The sequence below is a fragment of the Nuphar pumila genome, chromosome 5, assembly GCF_984573655.1.
Source record: "Nuphar pumila chromosome 5, dmNupPumi1.hap1.1, whole genome shotgun sequence".
Classification (NCBI taxonomy): domain Eukaryota; kingdom Viridiplantae; phylum Streptophyta; class Magnoliopsida; order Nymphaeales; family Nymphaeaceae; genus Nuphar; species Nuphar pumila.
In genome coordinates, this window is record NC_143253.1 from 121858766 (window position 1) to 121882814 (window position 24049).

A 24049-nucleotide genomic window follows, 5' to 3' on the forward strand; every position below is an offset into this window, starting at 1 on the left:
TGGATCAAATTCTGCCCAACCCGAACATAGATTCCATTCAAAACACTGATCTGAATTCAATTTTGGAAAAAGTAACCTGAATATGTGAAACTGCATATATACTTTTACATTTTGTTTTTAAACAATCTTACCTTAAAAAAAGTCTCATATTTAGATTTGGATGTGCAATCAAAATTAGATCCAAATCCAAAATATACAAATTCGTGTCCTTTTTTTCCAAATGAAGGCCTATTATATTTATACCACATAGATAGATACAGATCAGGTCATGCTGAAAATGAGGGTTTTCGCTCATGCTGACATCGTGGTTATCCGATTTGCATTTTAAAAAGATCAAAAGTCAACAAAACCACGTGGCATTCATCCAAAATGCAAACAGACGGCCACGATGTCCGCATGATTTCAGCATGACCTGATCTGCTTCCCAATTCATGACATGGATTTGTGAATTCTATAAAAAATAAGACGAGGATATTGGATTATTTTATTTTTATAATTTTAAACAATCATTTAAATATTTAAATGTATATTTAAAAAATTAATATCTTAAAGCGATAAAATGGTGGGTGGCAAGATTGTCATTTGGAAGAAGTCAAAGGGCATAAAATATGCAACGCAAGAAGTCTTTGTGGAACGTTCGCCGTCTGTTTGTACAAAGGAGGCGGTGGTATGACCGATTACCGGACGAGCCGGTGATTTTAAATGCTGAAAACCTCGAGAAACGAACACAAAAGGAAAAGGGAGGGGAGTGGGTGCCAGAGAGAGGAGTGCGTTGGTTGAAGACGCCGGTGTTGAAGGCTCGGCTCGTCTTCCTCTTTTTTCCCCCTTTGTCTTCCTTCCTTTCTCTCATTGTCTGGTCATTCGCGTGATCCATCCATCCTTCACTTCGTTGGAAGCCATATCTCGCCTGAAAATCTGTTCTCCGGCGGTGATGAAGTACATTCTGGCCATATTCCAGCTGCTGGTAATCTTTGCTGCTGCTCCTTTCTTCGTAGGCGCTCAGAATGCGGCTTCTAACTCTACGCTTTTCTGGAAGACCCTCAGAGGTAACAAATTACAAATCTCTCTCTCTCTCTCTCTGTATTTCAATGAGGTTTTTCGGTGATGGATACGTGATCAAAGGAGAAAACGAAAAAAAAAGTAGAGATTCTGATCTCTTAATGCTTGATGTTGTTTTTCTTATGATTCAATTCCTTCAAAAGAAATGAATGAGAAACCGTATGAGGATTTTTTTTCGTAGAATGACAACAAGGTGATTTTATCTGTCAACTTTTTCATGATCGCCTTCAAAAAACTAAACGTTGTCTTATGTAAAGTCGTCGAAGTGCGATTATCTTCTTGATTTGGAATCATTACTGGCTTCTGTTAAGAGCACCGTTTTCTTTTTGTTTTTGAAGGAGTGGTTTTGATTTCCCTTTGTTTGATTCACCTGTGAATGGATTCCGCATTGCAAGAATTGCCACTCTGTTTCTTCATTTTTCTGTTTTTTCTTTTTTTTATCCTTATCGGCTTTTCAATTTGGTCTGTGGATGTTCAACAGGCGGCCGGCCGTTGGTGGTGGCAAGGGGTGGGTTCTCGGGGCTCTTTCCTGACTCGAGTGAGCCAGCATATAAGTTTGGGATGCAGCTGAGCTTGAAGGACGGGGTTGTCTGGTGCAATGTGCAGTTGTCGCAGGACGGAGTTGGCTTTTGCATTCGGGAGCTCAATCTCTCCAATACCACCAATGTTAAGGACATCTTCCCCAATGGCGCCAAGACTTACAATGTTAGCGGCGTTCCCACGAGTGGGTGGTTTCCAGTTGATTATAGTTCATCAATCATATTTAACAATATCTCTCGTAAGTCGATCAACGATTGATCAATTGATCGATAGATCACTCCTTTCATTTTATGCATTTTTTCTTTGTATGGAAAAAACATGATAGTCAAGTTAAATGAGATAGGTTGCTTCTTCAACGGCTGTTTCCTCTGTGGAGCTAGGTGCTGCATTGTGTCCAATTAGATCAAGTGCCCTCTCTTCTATACAAATTTGCGGGCTATAGAAAGACCAGCTTGATTCTGCTTCTTGTTTTCAATGCCATGTAACGAATTTTCAGCTCATAAGCTACTATGAATAAGTTAAAGAAGGATCTTTTATGACTTAAATATGGGGATTTGCAACTTTGGTAAAAAAAAATAGATTCCAGTCCCCAGTTTGCCTTAGGTGAAATCTGGCTGATTGTCGCCAATGGTGGGACAATTTGCCGCCTAAGAAATTTCTTCTTTGCTGACATTAGAGGGAATGTTGCTATTGTTTATTGGTTGGATGCACTGGAAGGACTATGTTCATATTGGTATGCACCATTATGCGGTAGAGCGTGCTAATTTCTTTTGGGTTATTATGCAGTTGTGAAACCTGAAATCTTTTCTTTTCTTGCTTTTTTCTTCAGTGGTTCAAGCATTGAATTCTCGTAATAACCTTTTTGATTTCCAACCCACACTTAGAGTTGAAGATGTGGTGCAATTGAAGCCTCCAAGTCTTTGGTTGAATGTGGAGGTAATGCTTTGATCACTCTACCGGTGTTTCACTTCCTGTGTCGCTTGCATCATATTCATGTTTAGTGTCCATATTTTGTTTCCATTTTTTTATCTTGGTAATTCTCATAATTGCTGCATTCTCCACCAAAGCTGCTTTGTAGCTTTTTAGGAGAGTCTCGTGTAAAGTAGCTGCTTAAGTGTACATTTTGAGGGCACAGGTGTAGAAATCTGGCTCTATTGGTTCTTACCATTTATGCTTTTCTTCCTTTCAATTTCATGTTTGATATTGCTGATTCTGTCTAATACTGTTTCTTTTCTTTTTCTCTTTCAGCACGATGTCTTCTATACACAGCATAAACTGAGCATGAGGGCATACATTCTTTCTATATCAAAGGGGGTGGCTGTTAATTATATTTCATCTCCAGAAGTTGGTTTCTTGAGGAGCATTGTGTCCAGTTTTAATGGCACCAAGACGAAGTTAATTTTACGCTTTCCAGATTCAGGAACTATTGATCCTTCAACAAATCTAGACTATGGTTTACTCTTGAAGAACTTCACATTTATTAAGACATTTGCTTCTGGAATTCTAGTGCCAAAGAGTTATATATGGCCCACGGGTGCAAATCAGTATCTACTGCCTCATACATCTCTTGTCTCGGATGCTCATACTGCGGGACTGGAAGTTTATGTGTCTGATTTTGCAAATGATAACGCTTTAAGCTATAATTACACCTATGATCCAGTGGTTGAATATCTGTCTTTTGTTTATAATGCTGGTTTTTCTGTTGATGGTGTATTGTCAGACTTCCCTGTAACTGCAGCAGCAGCAATAGGTAAATTATTCATATTTTACACACACACATAATGTTGCATTTCATTTTGTTCTTTATGAATGTGTTTGAGGATTTGTAGCATAATTTAATATTGACAGTAGGCCACTGCTTATCATTTTGTTCTTCATTTATGCTGCTTGCAATTAATTGCACTCTTGCATGCACAAGTACATGCATTCAGAGTAGTTTCTCTTTCAATTTCAATGGAGATGTAGAACTATCAAGCAATATGTTAGTAGATTGCAGATAATCTGGAAACTATTTGTATTTATGGGTCAATCTATTTTATGATTATCTTTGTGCTATTCTCTATCAGTTGAATCGTCTCTGTTTGCGTGATGATTTGGCCTCTTAAGCTACCTTTTGCAATCACATTCTAGTTTTTGCACTTTCCTTCATTTTTCTGAACAATGATTTCTAATAGTATAGGTTCAAAAGTTCTGGCACAGCAAGGTCGGTGTGTATTTTCTTGTCATCTTGTTTTTATTTGCATGGTGGAACAAATTTATGGACTACACATTTTTAGGTTGTTTTGCATTCAATCTTGTTGTTGACCAGTGCCTACAAATTCCTGTTTCTTCAAGTTAATCCCATTAATTTGGTCTTACTTTTGCATTGGAAGCTGATATATGATGCATGTGTCTGCTTGTTCTCCCATAAACTTTATAGTGTATACTGCTTCTGCTGGAAAGTCAACTGTGGTGGTATGAGATGATCACACTTTGGATCATCTTTTCTCAAAATATGTGATTTTCTGAGTCATGAAATTTTGGTACATTGGTTGATTTCTGAATCCCTTGGAAAGCCAACTCACATGTTGCGAACACATAACTCAAAACCTGTTTTCTACTAAAGAAACTATATAGATCACATCTATAAGGTTAGATCTGCAAGAGTGGAAAAATTTGAAAAATGTGGTGTTTTCTACCGGATTGCAGGTACAAAAAGCTGTAGCAAATTTATATCCTATTAGGTGGCCTTCATGATCCGTTCCTATTAGTTTTGGAAGTGCTGTTAAATGTGTGGTTGTTCTTGCCAGCATCAAACAGAATCAGGCATAAAAAGACTATTTGAACCTAATCTATGTAGGTGATTGTGCATTAGACTTACTCTGTTGACTCTTTTGGTCATGTTTTTCCATAAGAATGTATATAATCTGTTACATGTTATTTAAGAGTGGAAGACACAAATATTTTGTTTTTGAGTTATTAATTATAACTTTCTCTTCTTTTATGACATGTAGCCTCGTTACATTCTAACATTTTAAATTTGATATTTCAGATTGCTTCAGCCAGTTAACGAATCATACCTCTGGCCAAGGTAGGCTTTTCCATAGCATATTCTTAGTGCACAACTATTTTTTCATTCTATTACGTGCTTAGTTTCTGTTAGATCTTCTGTGGAGATTTTGGCACTATTTTGCTTTCTCATGATTTAGTTTTAAGATATCCTTGGGTGCTTCAGCAAAACCTTTGGTCATCTCATTTTTGGGGTCTAGTGGAAAATATGCTGGCTGCACTGATCTGGCTTATCAACAAGCTGTGGCAGATGGGGCTGATGTCCTTGATTGCCCAGTTCAAATATCAAAGGATGGAGTTGCTATATGCTTAAACACTACAGATCTTTTGACCAGCACGACAGTTCTTACATCAGCTTTCAGTTCTCGGATGACAACCATCCCGGCGATTCAGCAACAAAGTGGAATTTTCACGTTTGACCTCACATGGGAGGAAATTCAAACCTTGAAGCGTAAGTGATCTGCTTGATAATCTTTGTGTTCTTATTAGGTTAGTCTTCTCTAATACATCTTTATAACTAAAGAGATTCAGCAGCATTAAGCAAGATTCATAATGAACATTTATCTTGTGAGTGCAAATGAGAACCTTTAACCCTATCTTATTGGTCTGACATTCTGACATCCGTAAAGGTCTCTTATAGATATCTTTTCCCTTTGCTGCTGAGTTTGATAACCCAAATGATTCCAACTTGGCATCCCTTCGTCTTGGTTCTCCCATTGTATATCAAAGCCTACAAAAGTCTGACAGGAAAAATCTTACATGGGCACCATGGACTGAAGAGTTGAACTTAAAGATAATATCATTAAATTATTAGGCATCATACAGCTAACATTCCTTACAAAGCTAACTGCAGTATGCATAAGAATCCTGTCTAATGTGTTGTTGTGGACAGTCTCTGGCATGATTATTTAATGTCCCAGGCTCATTCTTGATTATGCTTCATGGTTGTAAGTCATATGCAGCAATGGTTGTTGCAAATTGAGGTAACAGTGGAACAAGTTATAAGCATCTCATGGACATGCAAAGCATAAGAGTTCTGGTGGATTTGATGTCTAATACAATGATTTCACCGTCATTTTTATTTTAGGCAAATAAAAACTACATCTAAAAGAAACAAACTTAAAACTGCATGTGACAGTGGTCCAGCATACACCACTAGTGGCGTGTATTTTGTATTGAAGTTTATTTTGACAAATGCTTCAACTTCATTGTTTTCCCTTAATAGGCTTGTGGAATACAAAGAGAGAGAGAGAGAGAGAGAGAGAGAGAGAGAGAGAGAGAGAGAGAGAGAGAGAGAGAGAGAGAGAGAGTGTTCTAGAAAAAATAAGTTTTTGAAATAACATGCATATTGTGAAGATGAAGATTCTTGAAGAAAAAGCACAATCTTGATGGCTTTTGCCATGCATACTCGTACAAGAATATCTTTATTATATATTTTTTTCTAGTCTCAATTTTCTACGCTTATGCTATTTAATTCACTCATCCAATGGCCGTTTCCTTTATTTTTTTCCCAACTATCATATGCACTTTTAACAGCTACCCTTGTTTGTCTGTTGGGATGTCTTCATGTTGTAATATTGAGGTGCCTGGTTAAAGATCTTATTATTTATTTGTATTCCTGCAGCTGTGATTCAAAGTCCATATATCAGTGAAGGCCTTCTGCGAAATCCAGCTTATATTAATGCAGGAAACTTTATGACACTTTCTGAATTTTTGACTTTCACAAAAGGTCGCCCTATTACTGGAATTTTGATTGACATTCAGGTGTGTGACATCAGAGTTTTTTAGTTTCTTTGGAATAATAATGCACTGTGGAACTCGTAATTTAAGCTGGCTAGAGGCTTTGATTTTGCAGTTGTGCACCGGAAACTTTATGCTATTGAATAAATGCTTTGCTTTGATTAACTAAATTGTGCTGCTCTCTAATAACTAATAATGACTAAGGTGAATGAAATTATTTAAAAGTGCAAGTGGATATGTGCAGCTTCAATAACTAAAATTAAATTGTGATTATCTAAAACATATTGACTGTACTATTCAGGCAGAGCTAAGAGAGTTCCGTTAGCAATATCTCTGATGTTAGTTGGCCAGACGATGTCAATATGAATATAGTTACACATCTATTTTCTCACAATAGCTCAAATAATTTCAGCCAAATGATATTTGAATCATTGTCACAAATATTGGAAATATTTTCAAAATATCATGATATTATCGTTGTATTTTCAACAAACGATATTATAGGTAAAATATCACCAATTTGATAATATCGTGATATTATCAATTATTGTTACTGTTTTATTTATTTTCTACATCCTAATTGTGTTTTTATTCTTTATTTTTGCATTTTTTACTTATTTCTTTTGTTATATATGTATTTTATTATCTAAACATGATATTTTTTTACTTATTTTTGTTATTGTCATATATTTTTATTTTTTTAAGCCCCTAGATTTTCCTGAGATTTATCACTAAACCTATAATATCATGAGAAATAGCCTCATCGAGATATAGCCGATACTGATATTTGTGACTGATTTGAATAAAGAAAAGTTAATCCATTTTCATTGCTAGTAGTTTGGTTTTTCCTTGTTCTTGATGTCTGTATATAATGGTTATCTCTACCTGAATACATTTGTTTGCGATTATGTTCTTATTTCAATATGAATTTAATCACACATCTATTTTCCTATTGGCTCAAATTATTTCAGCCAAATGGTATTTAACCAAGTTAATCCATTTTCATTGCTAATATGGTTTGGTTTTTCCTTGTTCCTTATGTCTGTATATAAAGACTATCTCTACTTGAATGCATTTGTTTGGGGTACAGGAATCGGGATTGAAAAGACGTCATTCACGACTGGATCCAGACCCAATTCATCTTGTTTATTAACACATGCTCATTAATGGCATGTTGTAATATTTGTATAACATGTAATGGGTATTTTCGTACCCTAATCACTGTACAGAAGCATACTTAATGAGAAGCAAAACCGCAGACCCTTATTGGGTTTTCTCTGTAGCCATCAGAGCGTCTCTCTCCTCCCTCCTTGCTTTCTCACATGCTATCAAAGCCATAGGTTTCAGGTTCTCTCTCCAACATCTTCTTCCAAGGTAATCTTTTCTCTTACTCTTGAATCTATTGAATCTCTCTGCCAACATATTCTGCAAAATATTTCTTTCCAGTTAACGTATTTTGTTTTTCTGTTTTTCCCTATTTCTAAGGTCTGTATCTCATCAATCCCTTTTCACTTTTGATCGTCACCCACCATTAATCGTCATCCTTTTTCCTTTAAAGTTTGCACCTTCTCTATTTGCATTTTCTTTTCCTCACACTGTTTGACGTGATTCCATATGGTCACGCAAGAGCAAATCCTTGCGTGAATTTCATAATTTATTTCTCATCTCTTTCAGAAAAGTAAAGACAGATTCTGATCTGAGTAAAATATCCGATTTCTTTTATTTACATTTTAGAATATCGTTACATCCAAAAATCAGATTCAGCCCTTTGCATCTTTCAAAAAGGAAAAACACGTTATATCCAAATAACGTGTTTCTGTTTTGCTTTTCATTAACTGCTCTTTATTCAGATCAGTTTATTGCATAACTTCGTTTTCTGTCTCGGGTCTGCTGTAAAAAAAAAGAGCTGAGTTTTCTGAAATTACGTATTGGTTCTGACCTTTATTTCTGACTTCTTTTGTTTTACTCCAGTATTCTTTTTTCTTCCGTTACCTATGGATCCTTTTTCTTCTTCTCAATTTGTCCTTTCTTCCAACTTTCTTAGCCAACTTGTGTCAAAAAAACTGAACTACAATTTTCTTATCTGGAAAAGACAAATCATCCCATTCATAAGAAGTCAGGATCTTTCTGGACATCTAGATGGCTTTGTTTCTGATTTTGTTCCTCCATAGTTCATATCAATGATGGCAAGACTGGGGAGGGTGACACTTCCACTACTTTTGTCAGAAATCCAGAATTTATATCCTGGATGATGCGAGATCTGGCTTTGGTTGCCTGTATCACTTTCACTTTGTCACAGGTGGTGCTTGTGGCAATCCCCGATGACTGCACAACTATGCAGTTATGGCATCGTCTCGTTCAGACATATTCTCAAGTTTCTCGGGCAAGAGTTTTATTTTTAAAGAAAGAATTTCAAATGCTGAGAAAGGACTCCATGACTGTCATGGAGTACTTAAACAAAATGAAAACCATCACAGATCAGTTGGCGATAGTGGGTTGCGCGGTTAACGACAAAGATATGGTGCAACAAACCTTGAGTGGGCTGTGTCCCGATTATAATATGATGGTTACTTTCTTGCTGTGTTTGCCAAACTTACCTACATTTGAAGATCTTCGTGCTAAGCTCTTACAATATGAGATGACTTTGAAAGGATTCTCTGTAGGTAATCACAACCCCATTGGAGCCCACAGTGTTCTTGCCACAGGAGTTACCTATAGTCGAGGACGTGGCAGGTATGAATCTCGAGAAAGAGGAGGTCAAGAAAGGAATGGACAAGGAGCTCGTGGAATATTACCTACTCCCAGTATGCCTTTTAATCTGCAAAGGCAAAGGACAATACCTACCTGCTTTCTCTGAAAAAAAGGGGGGCACATAAAGCCAAATTGCTGGTTTAACTCGCAAAATAGAGGAAAGCAATTGAAGACAAGAAAGAGAACAAATACATTGAAAAATAGTGGAGAAGTCAAAGAACTGTTATTGTCTACTTTGGCTGAATTAAATATCAAACAGAATGATCAAGGCACTTGGTATGTTGATTTTGGTGCAGTCACTCATGTCACTGGTGATGTTGGTAAGCTCCTAAATCTTGTTCTTTATGTTGGTAGAAATAGTATAGTCACTGGAGATGGGTCTCACCACCATATTTCGTACATTGGAGATTTTGTAATTCCTATGTCCAACTTTTCTCTTGCTCTTTCAAATGTCATCCATGCTCCTAATATCAAGAAAAATATTGTTTCTATCTCTAAGCTTGTAGATGACATTAATGCTTCAGTTGAGTTTACTCCTTTCTCTATTTGTGTTAAGGACCTTCACACGAGGTAAACGTTCGCTGAAGGAAAACGACAAGGAAATATGTATGTGTTTCAAGAGAATCCTTCATCTCGCATTCAGTCTGTTGATTCCACCTTGAAACTCACACCATCATCCTCAGTTCCTCCTGACAGTGTTTTTAATCTTTCTGAATATATTGAGCTGAATTTTGGTATGGTCGTTTGGGTCATTGTAGTAGTCGTCTTATTGATAAGCTTGTTTCAAGTAGTCTTATTCCCAAGTCAAGTTTAAGTTTAAGTGTCGACAATAAAAAATGTTCTAGTTGTCTTCATTGTAAGAGTCATGTTCTTCCTTTTCATTCTATTAATAAAAGAACTTCAAGATCATTCGAGATTATATGTTCTGATGTTTGGGATCCGGCTCCAGTTTCTTTCATGTCCGGCACTAAATATTATCTCATCTTTGTTGATATCTATTCTCGATACACATGGATTTTCTTTATGAAAAGTAAATCTGAAACCTTTAAGTTATTTCAGAACTTTCATTCTTTTGTTCAAAATCAATTCTCTGAGAATATCATTTGTTTTCAATGTGATGGAAGGGGTGAATTCTGTTCAAATGACTTTATTAGTTTCCTCCAGACAAATGAGATAAGTAGGCAGGTGTCTTGCCCTCATACACCTCAACAAAATCGGATTGCTGAACGTAAGCATCACCATGGTGTTGAGAGTGCAATGAGCATGGTGCATGATAGTAATCTTCCAGTTACTTTCTGGACAAAAGCCTTTCATACATGAGTCTATGTCATAAATTGATTGCCCATGAACATCTTGGAAAACAAATCACCCTATTTCTCTTTGCATGGTGTGCATCCAAATTATCATGATTTGCAGGTATTCGAGTGTGTATGTTATGTTCATGTTGACAGTTCAATGCGGCATAAGTTTCATGATAAGGCCTTAAAGTGCAGATTCGTTGGGTACGCTGATGATTACAAAAGCTACGTATGCTATGATCTCGTAAGCAAGCGCATCAAAATATCCAGAAATGTTGTGTTTGACGAATCAAATTTTGGTCATAATGCTATCACTCCTGAAATCGAAGTTTATCATCCTTGGTTAAACTCAGATCTCTTTTCTAGTATTGATGATGTTTGTTCATCTGAATGTCATCAAAGAGATGAGGGAAACGTATCTACTGCTGAGCAAAGACCTCAGGAAAGTGTGATTTCTGAGTCACTATCGGCCCCAGAAAGGTATAAAGGCATTGTTTACTCTCGACGTGAGAAGGAGATATCCCTTAGCTCTAATCAGGAGCAGAATCCTCCTGTTTTCATTCAATCACCTGTTCACAGAATGTCTACCCGATCTCGACATCCTATTGATAGGTGGGTTAGTTATGAGAATTTTACAATGGATTTCCAACTCTTCTTAGCCTCTTTGGGCAAGGAGGATCAACCCACAACATTTTATCAAGCAATAAATTTTAAGAGATGGATTAAAGTTATGAACGAAGAAATTGCGGCTCTTCATGAATGTGGCACTTGGGATATTATTCCCAGACCACACGATCGAAATGTGGTTGGATCAAAGTGGGTGTATAAGATAAAGTATAAGTCGGATGGGACTATCGAACGATACAAGGCTAGGCTGGTTGTTAAAGGCTTCACACAGGAGCAAGTACAAGATTATGATGAGACTTTCAGTTCGGTCGTGAAAATGGGCACTATCCGCATCATACTATCATTGGTTGTTGAGCACCAATGGACTCTCAGTCAACTGGATGTGAAAAATGCGTTTTTACATGGAACTCTAAATGAGGAAGTATACATGGAGCAATCCACTGGTATGTAGAAGAAAACTCTAAAGAATATGTGTGCAAGTTAAAGAGAGCTATATATGGTCTCAAGCAAGCATTTTGATCTTGGTTTGACAGTTTTTCGCTTGAAGTAGAAAGATATGGCTTTATTCGGTCTCTTCTTGACCATTCTCTTTTCATATTCAAATGCAAAGATGTAGTTACCCTGTTATTGATATATGTTGATGACATTATCATTACAGGTAACTCTAATGAACATATTGAACAGGTTAAAGAACTTCTGAATCATAGATTCAAGATGATGGATCTTGGTAAACTACGATACTTTCTTGGAGTAGAAGTTGACAGAACTGCTGAAGGCATGACACTCACTCAACGTAAGTATACCGTGGACGTTCTTAGCAAGGCAGATATGACTGATTGCAAGCCTCTAAGCAAACCCAGTGTACTTCACCAAAAACTCAATTCCCAAGATGGAGATCTGTATGAGGACCCTACAAGATATCGCAAGATAGTAAGAATGCTTCATTTTCTTACCTTCACTCGGCCTGACATTGTCTATTCTGTCAATCAGGTATCTCAGTTCAAACATGAATCACATATTGGGCATATGGAAGCTGTTAAACGCATTCTTCGATATTTGAAGGGAACTATTGGAGATGGTCTTCAATACAGAAAGAGTATGCATAGCCATCACATGCATGAACTTCTTACTTACATTGGGCAGGAAATCCAGATGAGCGTAGGTCAGTTTCAGGATAATGTATTTTTATTGGCTTAAATCTTGTCTCCTGGAGCAGTAGGAAGCAAAAGGCCTGTAACGCCCTAAAAAACGCTCTAAAAACTTAACACGGAAACACAGGGATTTTTTTTTTATATACAGCGGAATCATTTTATAACTCATGGTTAAGTGAATGGAGCGATACAGGTAAAAAGATCTTCAACAATCCACACATCCTTTATTCCACTTTGATTCATGAAACTTTACAAAAGTACATTTACATAGAACGAATCCATGATGGCCTATCAGTTACAAGTCGGCTAGGGAACCAGTAGATCAAACAAATATCGAAACCTTTCCTGTAACCACTTGTGGTGACTACTCATGACCTGAGAATGTTAAAAAAGATAGGAATTAAACTACCACGTCTAAGCAGGAATTCTGTACTGATAGTGCAAGTATATCGTGAATCGAGTGTGTGGTATGAGTGTCATGGTTGAGCTATAGTGTATATCAAGACAGGTAAGAACTATGTAACAAAGATCTAAATTCATGTACACGAGCAGGTGTGCAGTTATATAACAATAACAATTATGCCACATTAATACGCAGGTGAGGTATGCCACAGTCAATGTAATAACATGTACACTTTCAGATAATAATTTAATTACCTCGTATCCACAAAGTTAAGAATTTTACTAATTTACAAGTTGATAATATAAAGCATCTGAAATAAAACTTACATATATCTCTCTAGTGTCTCCACTGGTTGTGACACCTAACTCTTCTAAATGATGTTTAATTATCTTATCCCATGGTTACACACAGGCACAGATGACTATCTCAAAAGAGAACGTTCGGAGGTTATATTATTCTAGGTATTTTATTAACCCGAACATTTTAACGGAGACTGAATCCCCAAAGAAGCGATTAATAGCCGAGAGAATCTCTCAAGGGCTCAACTCAAAACAGGACGCATCCCTAACTTCTGCAGAAGACGCGGAACTACCACCTAGGACACATAGGTAGTCCTGGTCCCTAACTCTGAGGATGGCGACCCACGAGCCGCTTCACGCTCGACACCAAATACAAGTCCTTGAGGTCTTGTACCACCCACCCTCTCCAAGGTAGGTCTCAACTGAGTAATTGGGTTTCATTAATTTAGTTATTTTTTCGAAGTTTAGAACATTTACACAACTTCTAATCACTGCTATAGCATTAAACCCCATTCTTAGTAATACACACACTCAAACATTGAGTCCCAAACTTTCCTTTATCACATGTTATGTTTATTGTTCACCGTATACTAAACATGAATACCCATCATAAGTGTCTATCTGTTAAATATAACTCAACTACTCTGTTAATAAAAGTATCAATACTCCCACATATTGTTCTAACCAAATTGTCCCAACTAGATATCTTTAAAAAAAAAATAACAAATCAGCTATCCTGAAATTTGTGTTGAACCATTTTTAGCAAACAATCGTCCAATATAGATTGCAGTTAGTCAGAAAAATGCATCGATATGGTTTAAAAGAGACGACAATTCATGAACAACGAGGCAATATACCATTGACAACGTTAGTGAAAATCAAACATGAATAGAAACCACTACTCCTAAATATAACCTTGCATGTAGTGTGAAATGATATACAGTTTTAACATGTTCTTTATAATGTGAGATATGTTGTATGGATCACCTAGTATAAGATATAAAACAAAATGGAATCTGATACAGCATATACAGATTTTAGTTAATCTGAAATCTGACGCAGGCATCAAGAACCCAGGTTTATTCAAGAAGTCAAAGAAATCTATGTTAGGCTGTCCTTATTGAAAGGAAATCATCAACCGACAGATTCAAGACACCCTGCTTCACATATTATGTAGAATCCAACGCAATAGGTTAAAAGAAATCAATCTAACCAAGAATAATCAAGGTGACCAACATCATATATGATCAAGAAACCATTACACTTAAGAGAAGGAAACAAATCCAAAAACCCATCTGATTAAAACATATACGATCAAGAAAATCAATGTGTTCCAAAGAATGAATCAAATCAGGAAAAGAAATGACCCCCAAACCGTTCAGATTTGAAGATTTAGGGCTTGGCCAGCCAGACCCCGGGTTGGATTGTTTTAGAAATCATCCGCTCAGAATCCCAACCCCTTTTTCCTCATGACCATCGCGACCCTTGCTGGAAATCTCCAGCCCTCGGGATGGTTTTTCCGGCAAGCAGGGTAAAAATAAACCCTGAAATATGGACAGCCATCAGGTGTCCCTTGCCGACCCGACCTCACCTCGAATCAATCGATACCCTACAATATCAGAGCAAAATCCTACCTTTTCTTTTCCGGCGACGGACGAAGAAGGACGAGGCTGACGATCGAGTTCAGGTACCCTCCCCCCCTCCCAACACTGTGCTTCTTGCTGCCGACTCTGAAATCGTCAAGAGAAGAGGGATGAGAGACGAGCGACGAGAGAAGGAATTTGAGAGGAGAGAAATGCGAGGGCACAGACTCCTCTACGTTCCCCCCTTTTATCGTGGATCGGGAGAGTCGGTTACCTCCATCTCCGATGGATCGGGAGAGTCGGTTACCTCCTGTATCCCCTCCCCTCCCCCGATTTTCCATTTCCACTTCTTGAGTAAGAATCGTGCCCTAAGCACGATTTTGAAACTCGAGTTTTAATAAAACTCAAAACGGGTTCGGGTCCAAACCCGATAACCTACAATGTCGGATCCATTTTACCGTGGATCCGGATCTATAACAAATTATTTACCCACTCGACCCATTGGATCCTCCATGATGTGGGTTCGAAATGACACCACTTGGGCAAATCCTTAAATGGATCCATTTGGGTCCACGGGGATTCGACCCAACCCATATAGGTTGTACCCTATTGCCTACTCCATTTGGATCCAGTGAAGGGATCCAAGACCCCAAATCCCCCTATTTTTCGTAGTTATTACATCCTCTCCCCCTAAAAAAAAAACCGTTCCCGAAATTTACCTGAAAGAAAACAAAACTTTACTCGAACAGATTGGGATACTTCTCCTTTATACTAGATTCAGGCTCCCACGTGCATTCCTCTATACCATGATGTTGCCACCTCACCTTGATGAAAGGAATAATTTTAGGTCGTAAGGCTCGCTCGCTTCTTTCCAATATTTCCACCGGCTTTTCGTCCATCGTCAGGTCTTCCTTTATATTCACTTCCTCATACTAAATAATATGAGACAGATCATGTAGTTATTTCCGCAACATCGAAACGTGAAACACATTATGTATTTGTGCATACTGGGGAGGTAAAGCGACTCGATATGCTGTTTCTCCAATCCGTTCCAAAATCTCGAAGGGTCCCCACATATCTTGGACTTAATTTATCCTTCTTACTAAATCGAAACACACTTTTTGTAGGCGATATTTTCACAAAAACCTGATCTCCCACACCAAAAGTAAGTTCTCGGCGCCTCAGATCAGCATAACTCTTTTGACGACTATGAGCGGATGTTAATCTATCTCGAATCATTTTGACCTGTTGAGTATAATTTTGTATTACGATTGGTGGTTCTAAAGAACGTTCACCCACTGCATCCCAATAAATCGGTGATCTGCAAGGTCTTCCATAGAGAGCTTCAAAATGAGCCATACCAATACTTGCATGGTAACTGTTATTGTAAGCACTCTGCCAAAACCACATGCTTATCCCATTCGCCCTTCCAATCCAGCATACATGCTCGCAACATATCTTCGAGCGTTTGAATAGTCCTTTCTGATTGACCATCGGTTTGGGGATGAAAGGCCGTACTCAGCTTCAGCTTGGTACCCAATGCCTGTTGTAACTGACTCCAAAACCGGCAAGTGAACCTTGGGTCTCGATCTGATATGATTGATACCGGTACCCCATGTAACCGAACAACCTCTCGAATATATAAATCTGCTAGACTCTCCAGAGATTGGGCGATCCTTATGGGTAGGAAATGAGCTGATTTTGTAAGTCGATCCACTATTACCCAAATAGCATCGTGTTGTCTTCGTGTTTTGGGCAAACCCACCACAAAATCCATAGTGATCTCTTCCCACTTCCACTGAGGAATCTCCAGTTGCTGCATCATTCATCCAGGTTTCTGATGTTCCATCTTGACTTGCTGACAAGTCAGACACTTTGAGACATAACTTACAACCTCACGTTTCATACCATTCCACCAATACCCTCTTTGTAAATCTTTAAACATTTTCGTACTCTCTGGGTGTATGGTGTACTTGGTTTTATGTGCTTCTTCTAACAGTTCTCCTTTCAACTCGGAATTGCTAGGAACCCAAAGTCGCTTTTGCATCCAGATACTTTCATCCTCTTTCAAGGTAAAATGTGAGTTTCCTTGTTGAGCCAATATTCTAAACTTCTCGTATTGTGGATCCTCCTTCTGACCATCAATAATTCTAGTAAGGATCTCAGGAAGAACCAATAGATTTGATAATCTGATGTTTCCTTTGTCGTTCTCACACGACTTCCAGTCAATAAATGCTTCCATTAAATTCCATCGTTTACTCACTAAATTGGACATTGTACCCTCGGTTTTGCGACTTAGAGAGTCAGCTACAACATTTGCTCTTCCAAGATGATAGGAAATCGAAAAATCATAATCTTTTATAAATTCCACCCATCGCCGTTGCCGCATGTTTAACTCTTTCTGCGAAAAGAGATACTTAAGACTTTTATGATCTGTGAATACTTCAAATGTCTCCCTGTACAAGTAATGTCGCCACATCTTTAAGGCAAAAACCACGGCTGCTAACTCAAGATCATGAGTTGGATAATTACGCTCGTGGTTCTTAAGTTGGCGAGAAGCGTAAGTTATTACCTTCCCATTTTACATCAGAACGCATTCCAATCATGTTCCTAACGCATCAGAGTAGACTATAAAACCACCATGGTCTGTTGGTAAAACTAAAACTGGAGCAATTGTCAGTTTCTTCTTTAGTATCTGGAAACTCACCTCACATTCATCCGTCATGGCAATCCGTAAAAAATCCTGAATGAATCTTCTATAGTAACCAGCCAGACCAAGAAAACTTCTAATGTCACCGACATTCTTTAGTTGACTCCAACTCAATACAGCCTCAACCTTCATCGGGTCCACAGATATGCCATCACGGGATATAACATGACCTAAAAACATGACCTTCTTAAGCCAAAATTCGCATTTGGAAAATTTCGCAAATAGTTAGTCTCCAATATTATTTTAAGATGATCTTTGTGTTGTTGTGCAGTCTCCGAATATATGAGAATGTCATCAATAAAGACGATCACAAAAGTATCCAGATAAGCGCGGAATAGCCTATTCATCATCTCCATAAATGCCGCAGGAGCATTCGTAAGTCCGAAAGGCATTACTACAAATTCGTAGTGACCATACCTAATTCGAAAAGCTGTCTTTGAAATATCCTCACTCCTAATCCGCAGTTGATGATATCCGGATCTGAGGTCGATCTTAGAAAATACCTTAGCTTTCTGCAATTGACCGAACAAATCCTCGATACGTGGTAGTGGATATTTGTTCTTCATTGTAGCCTGGTTCAACAAACGATAGTCTATACAAAGTCTCATGGAACCATCTTTCTTTTTCACGAAAAGGACTGGCGCCCCCAGGGTGATACACTTGGTCTGATAAAACCCTGTTCCATTAACTCTTGGAGTTGCTTCTTCAGTTCCTCTAACTCTGCCGGAGCCATGCGATATGGTGCTTTCGAAATGGGCAGTCCTAGGCATCAACTCAATTTGAAAATCTACCCCACGCCATGTTGGTAATCCTGGCAATTCATCCGGAAATACATCTGAAAAGTCTCGCACCACTTCAAGTTCTTCTAAAGGAATGAATTTTGATTCACAGGAAAGTATATTCACCAAAAATGCTCTGCATCCTTGCTTTAAATACTTTTAAACCTTTAATACCGATATAGCTTTGGAGGTTGCCACCCGTTGGGAGAGTCAAAACTCAACTTTTGGATGCCCTGGTCTGTTCAAAATTACCTTCCCTTGGCGACATAAAATCTCAGCATAATGCTCAAATAACCAGTCCATTCCCAGTATAACATCAAACTCCGTCATATCGAGAATGACTAAGTCAGCATTAAAGGTTTGTCCTTCTAACACAATAACTACCTCAGGAATGACATTTATACATATGGAGTTATATCCTATAGGGTTGTACACATCCAAAGCATGTTTTAGAGTTTCAGTATGTGCACCTAAACGTTTTGCAAACTCAATAGAGATGAATGAATGTGTGGCACCACAATCAAACAATACTAGTGCAACATAACCACCGACCATTACAGTACCTTGCACCAATTTTGTGTTATCGAGTTCTTTCGCAGTAGTAGCGTAAACCCGCCCTGGTGCCCGCTTTTGCACATTCGATGGAAGAGTAGGTTGTGGTGGTGGAGGTTGTTGCGGTGCAGTCCCAACTTGTCTTTTCTGCATGTCAGCAGTCTTCTTACGGCACTGTCGAATGTAGTGGCCCATTTTGCCACAGTATAAACACGCGTCGGTGTCCCGAGGTCAGGGTTTCCCATTATGAGGCCGGTTGCACTTGAAACATGCCTTGTTTTGTCCTTGATGTTGTGGAGGACGGTCTCCACTTGAGATATGCGGCTTCTTCTGCGGTGACTGATATTTCTTGCCACCAGGTTGCTGCTGTGTGGAAGCTCCCCTTTTTTCTGACATGCCACCCTGATCCTTTCGAGATCGCTCCCACTCTTCGTTCAAGGTCGTGGCTGCTTCGATGGCCGAGGCAAAAGTGGATGGCATGCTAGTCATTACTTTTACTCGCAACCCATCTTTAAGACCACAGACGTACTTAGTTGCCCATGCTTTGTCATTTCTGAACAGGTCCGGGTAATATCGCTCCAAACTGCGAAAACGAGTAGTATACTCTACAAGACTCATATTGCCCTGAGTCATTTGTAGGAACTCCTGCTGCTTCCTATCGCGAGCATGTTGTGGAAAGTAGGTTTCCAAAAAGACTTTCCGAAATCCTTCCCAAGGTATGAGGTCCATTTCTGCGAACTGAACCGTGCGAGCCGTATCCCACCATTTCTGTGTATCCCCTATCGATCGGTATGTACCAAAGTCAGTCCGTCTATCGTCTGGAATAGGCAGAACTCTAAAGGCTCTCTCGATCTCGACAATCCAACTGTCGGCACATTCTAGATCGGCTTCCTCAAAGAAGGATGGTGGATTTAGCTTCAAGAACTTCTCATATGTCACGACTCCTGGGTCATGACGTGCACTCGTAGTAGCGACCATCTCTTTCTGGACCCACACTTGCGCATCCAAGGTCTGCGCTAAGTTGTTAAGGGTATTCATCATAAAATCCCTTTGTTCTTACCATTTGTCAGGCGAGTTAGAACAATTTTGGTTTCGACGATACATCTTTCAAAAATCTAGCAAAAGTAACAATATATGTCAATCTTTATAAGATTTGTACTCACTGGGCTACACTACTTAGCATCATGCCCACAATACTAGCTCAATATATATATATATATATATATATACTCACAAAACGCTTACAGGGAGTGGCTCGACCTCGATGCTTGATGTACTATTCCCGGCTTTGATACAATTACTGTAACGCCCCAAAAACTTAACACGGAAACATAGAGATTTTTTTTTTACATACAACGGAATCATTTTATAACTCATGGTTAAGTGAATAGAGCGATACAGGTAAAAAGATCTTCAACAATCCACACATCCTTTATTCCACTTTGGTTCATGAAACTTTACAAAAGTACATTTACAGAGAACAAATCCATGATGGCCTATCAGTTACAAGTCGTCCAGGGAACCAGTAGATCAAACAGATATCGAAACCTCTCCTGTAACCGCTTGTGGGGACTACTCATGACTTGAGAATGTTAAAAATGATAGGAATTAGACTATCACGTCTAAGCAGGAATTCTGTACTGATAGTGCAAGTATATCGTGAATCGAGTGTGTGGTATGAGTGTCATGGTTGAGCTATAGTGTATATCAAGACAGGTAAGCACTATATAACAAAGATCTAAATTCATGTACACGAGCAGGTGAACAGTTATATAACAATAACAATTATGCCACATTAATATGCAGGTGAGATATGCCACAGTCAATGTAATAACATGTACAATTTCAGATAATAATTTAATTACCTCGTATCCACAAAGTTAAGAATTTTACTAATTTACAAGTTGATAATATAAAGCATCTGAAATAAAACTTACATATATCTCTCTAGTGTCTGCACTGGTTGTGACACCTAACTCTTCTAAATGATGTTTAATTATCTTATCCCGTGGGTACACACGGGCACATGTGACCATCTCAGAAGAGAACGTTCGGGGGTATATTATTCTAGGTATTTTATTAACCCGAACATTCTAACGGAGACTGAATCCCCAAGGAAGCGACCAATAGCCGAGAGAATCTCCCAAGGGCTCAACTCAAAACAGGATACATCCCTAACTTATGCAGAAGACGTGGAACTACCACCTTGGACACATGGGTAGTCCTGGTCCCTAACTCCGAGGATGGGGACCCACGAGCCGCTTCACGCTCGACACCAAACACAAGTCCTCGAAGTCTTGTACCACCCACCCTTTCCAAGGTAGGTCTCAACTGAGTAATTGAGTTTCATTAATTTAGTTATGTTGACGACCTGAAAGCAAATGCAGAAATCGAGGCAGAGAGAGAGAGAAAGAGAGAAAGACAGAGAGAGAGAGAGAGAGAGAGAGAGAGACGGCTGTAGGAAACAATGGAACTTATTTTTTGATTAGGGCTCCTCTCTATGTTAAATAGAGAGAGAGGCCAAAGAAGTGAAATTACACATAAGTCCCTCATTAGAATAAAAATTCAAATAGCCTCTAGTTTAGGAAAACTTAACCATAAAACCTCTTAATCTCAACACTCCCCCTCAAGCTGAAGCATAGATATCGATCATGCTCAGCTTGTCACAACAATGGGAGAAACTAGGCCTCGCAAGGGCCTTGGTAAAGACATCAGCAACTTGATCTTCGGAAGATACATGATCTGTGCAAATATAACCAGCCTGGATCAAGTCACGTACATAGTGACAGTCAACTTCAATATGTTTAGTCCTTTCATGAAAAACTGGGTTGTTGGCAATATATGTAGCAGTCCTATTGTCACACACCATCACTATAGGTAGGGATACGTTCACCTGAAGTTCGGTCAAAACTGATTTTACCCACATGATCTCAGCTGCGGTTTGAGCCATAGCTCGGTATTCTGATTCGGCACTAGACCTGGCTACAACAGTTTGTTTCTTACTTCTCCAGGTAACAAGATTTCTTCCCACAAAAACACAGAATCCAGTTGTTGACTTTCTATCTTCGATAGACCCCGCATAATCTGCGTCAGTGTAAGCAACAACGTCCAAGGAAGGATTTTGTTTAAATAACAGTCCTTTACCCGGAGATGACTTTAAGTACCTGAGAACCATCATAGCTGCATCCCAGTGAGCTTTGGTAGGTTTATCCATGAATTGACTAATTTTACTCACGGCTAATGAAATGTCTGGTCTAGTAACGGTCACATATAACAACTTACCCACCAAGGATCTAAAACTGGTACTATCCACATATTCAGATTTCTCATCGAACATATGAGTTTTGGGATCCATAGGAATGTTAGCTGGATTCGCTCCTAGCATTCCAGTCTCTTTTAATAAGTCCATCACATACTTTCTTTGTGACAAAACTAAGCCCTCTTTGTTTCTTGCAGCCTCAATACCCAAAAAATATCGAAGGGAACCAAGATCTTTAGTAACAAAATGTTCCTGAAGGTGATCCTTTGTTGCAGAAATATCTTGGGCACTGCTTCCTGTTAATATGATGTCATCGACATATACCACCATAATCACAATTTTAGAATTAGTTTTCTTGATAAACAAGGAGTGGTCTGAGGCTGACCTGACAAATCCAAAATTCGACATTACCTCAAATAATTTTTGAAACCATGCCCGAGGACTCTGCTTCAAGCCATAAATAGCCTTATTCAGCTTGCACACTTTCTGACACTCCCCCTGAACCTCAAAGCCTGGGGGTTGTTGCATATAGACTGTTTCATGTAAATCTCCATACAAAGAGGCATTCTTGACATCCAACTGAGACAAGGGCCATCCATAGTGCACTGCAACAGAGAGAACGAGACGAATAGTGCCAAGACGAGCGACTGGGGAAAAAGTTTCAAAAAAGTCAACACCAAAAGTCTGAGTATAGCCTTTTGCAACCAACCGGGCTTTGTACTGTTCAATTGACCCATCCGAGTTATATTTAATGGTATATACCCATTTGCAGCCAACAATATCTGCATCAGTTGGAGGATCAACCAAGTCCCAAGTGCCCCTAGAGCATAGGGCATCCATCTCATCCTGCATAGCCTGCATCCATTTGGGGTCGAAGAGAGCCTGACTGTGATGAAGCAGAACAGAGGAGGTAGACAAAGCCGAGATAAAATTCTTCATAGATGCCCCAAGATTAACTTCAGAAACAAACTGAGAAATGGGATGAAGGGTGCACTGTCTTTTCCCTTTTCGCAAAGCAATAGGAAGATCCTCATCAAGAGCAGAAGCTTCAGTATGCTCAAAGATACTTACCTCAGGAGAAGGAGATAATGGGGGCATGGAGGTAGGTGGTAACCTGTGAGTATATACTATAGGAGGGTTTCTATATCGAGACTCCCCAGAGGATGGAGCCACAGGCTGTGGAGTGAACGACTCTAAAGGAAAAGGAGAAATTGGCAGAGGAAAGACATCACCCTGACTCTCTTGTAACCTTGGAGTAGTACTCGTGAAATATGGGGTAGACTCAAAGAAGGAAACATCCGCACTGACATACTCTTTATGGGATATAGGATCATAACAACGATATCCTTTTTGATTCTTAGGATACCCAAGGAAAACACATTTAATAGACTGTGAAGCAAGTTTATCTCGTTCAGGACCCAGCTTATGCACAAAGCACACACATCCAAAAACTTTAGGGGGGATAGGAAAAAGAGGAGCCTCAGGACGGAGAATTTGGATTGGGATCTGTTCTTCTACAGAACTTGAAGGCATGCGGTTTATAAGAAAACCAGCAATCAAAATTGCATCTCCCCAGTATGACGCAGGCATATTGGATTGAATCATTAGGCATCGAGCGACATTTAGAATTTGTCTATGTTTTCTCTCAGCCACACCATTTTGTTGGGATGTATGAGGACATGTAAATTGAGGTTGAATCCCTTTCTCAGAATAGAATTGAAGCAAGTCTTTGGATTTGAACTCAAGAGCATTATCAGTGCGAACAATTCTAACACACACGTCAAATTGAGTTTTTATTTCAACAATCAAAGATTTAAGAATGACAGGGCCTTGAGACCGATCTTTTAACAAGAACACCCACGATAACCTTGAGAAGTCATCAACAATGACCAAATAATAACGACACTAAGACCTACTAGGAATCCTAGTCGGACCCCATACATCGACATGAAGGAGGTCAAACAATCTTTGACTCGATGGACTTTGACTAGAGGGAAAAGAGCTTCGGCAATGTTTTCCCAATTGACATGTTTCACACTGAAGAGAAACTAAGGGAGGTATATGAGGAATGACACTTCGAAGTTTTGTCACTGGAAGGTGACCCAAACGATGATGCCACAAAAGAGGACTTGAGGATGATGTAACAACAGAGTTGGCCGAAACCTCTGGTTGGTGTAGGTAATACAAACCACCTTCCTCATAGCCACCACCAATCCTTCTCCCCGTCAGCAAGTCTTGAAAGGTGCATCC

The 24049-nt window shown here is 38.9% G+C and overlaps 1 protein-coding gene across 1 annotated transcript in view; it reads left to right on the top strand.

The window, feature by feature from the left end:
* The first annotated feature begins 713 nt into the window (after window positions 1-713).
* The window catches only part of LOC149838442 (glycerophosphodiester phosphodiesterase GDPDL1-like), a 41162-nt gene continuing 17826 nt past the window's right edge, over window positions 714-24049 (top strand). Inside the window, exons 1-7 of the mRNA XM_090006594.1 lie at window positions 714-1046; window positions 1541-1837; window positions 2429-2535; window positions 2848-3349; window positions 4631-4669; window positions 4814-5098; window positions 6272-6411. Coding sequence (XP_089862720.1) covers window positions 932-1046; window positions 1541-1837; window positions 2429-2535; window positions 2848-3349; window positions 4631-4669; window positions 4814-5098; window positions 6272-6411 — 1485 coding nt within the window. The 5' untranslated portion in view covers window positions 714-931. The remainder of the gene's footprint in view (window positions 1047-1540; window positions 1838-2428; window positions 2536-2847; window positions 3350-4630; window positions 4670-4813; window positions 5099-6271; window positions 6412-24049) is intronic.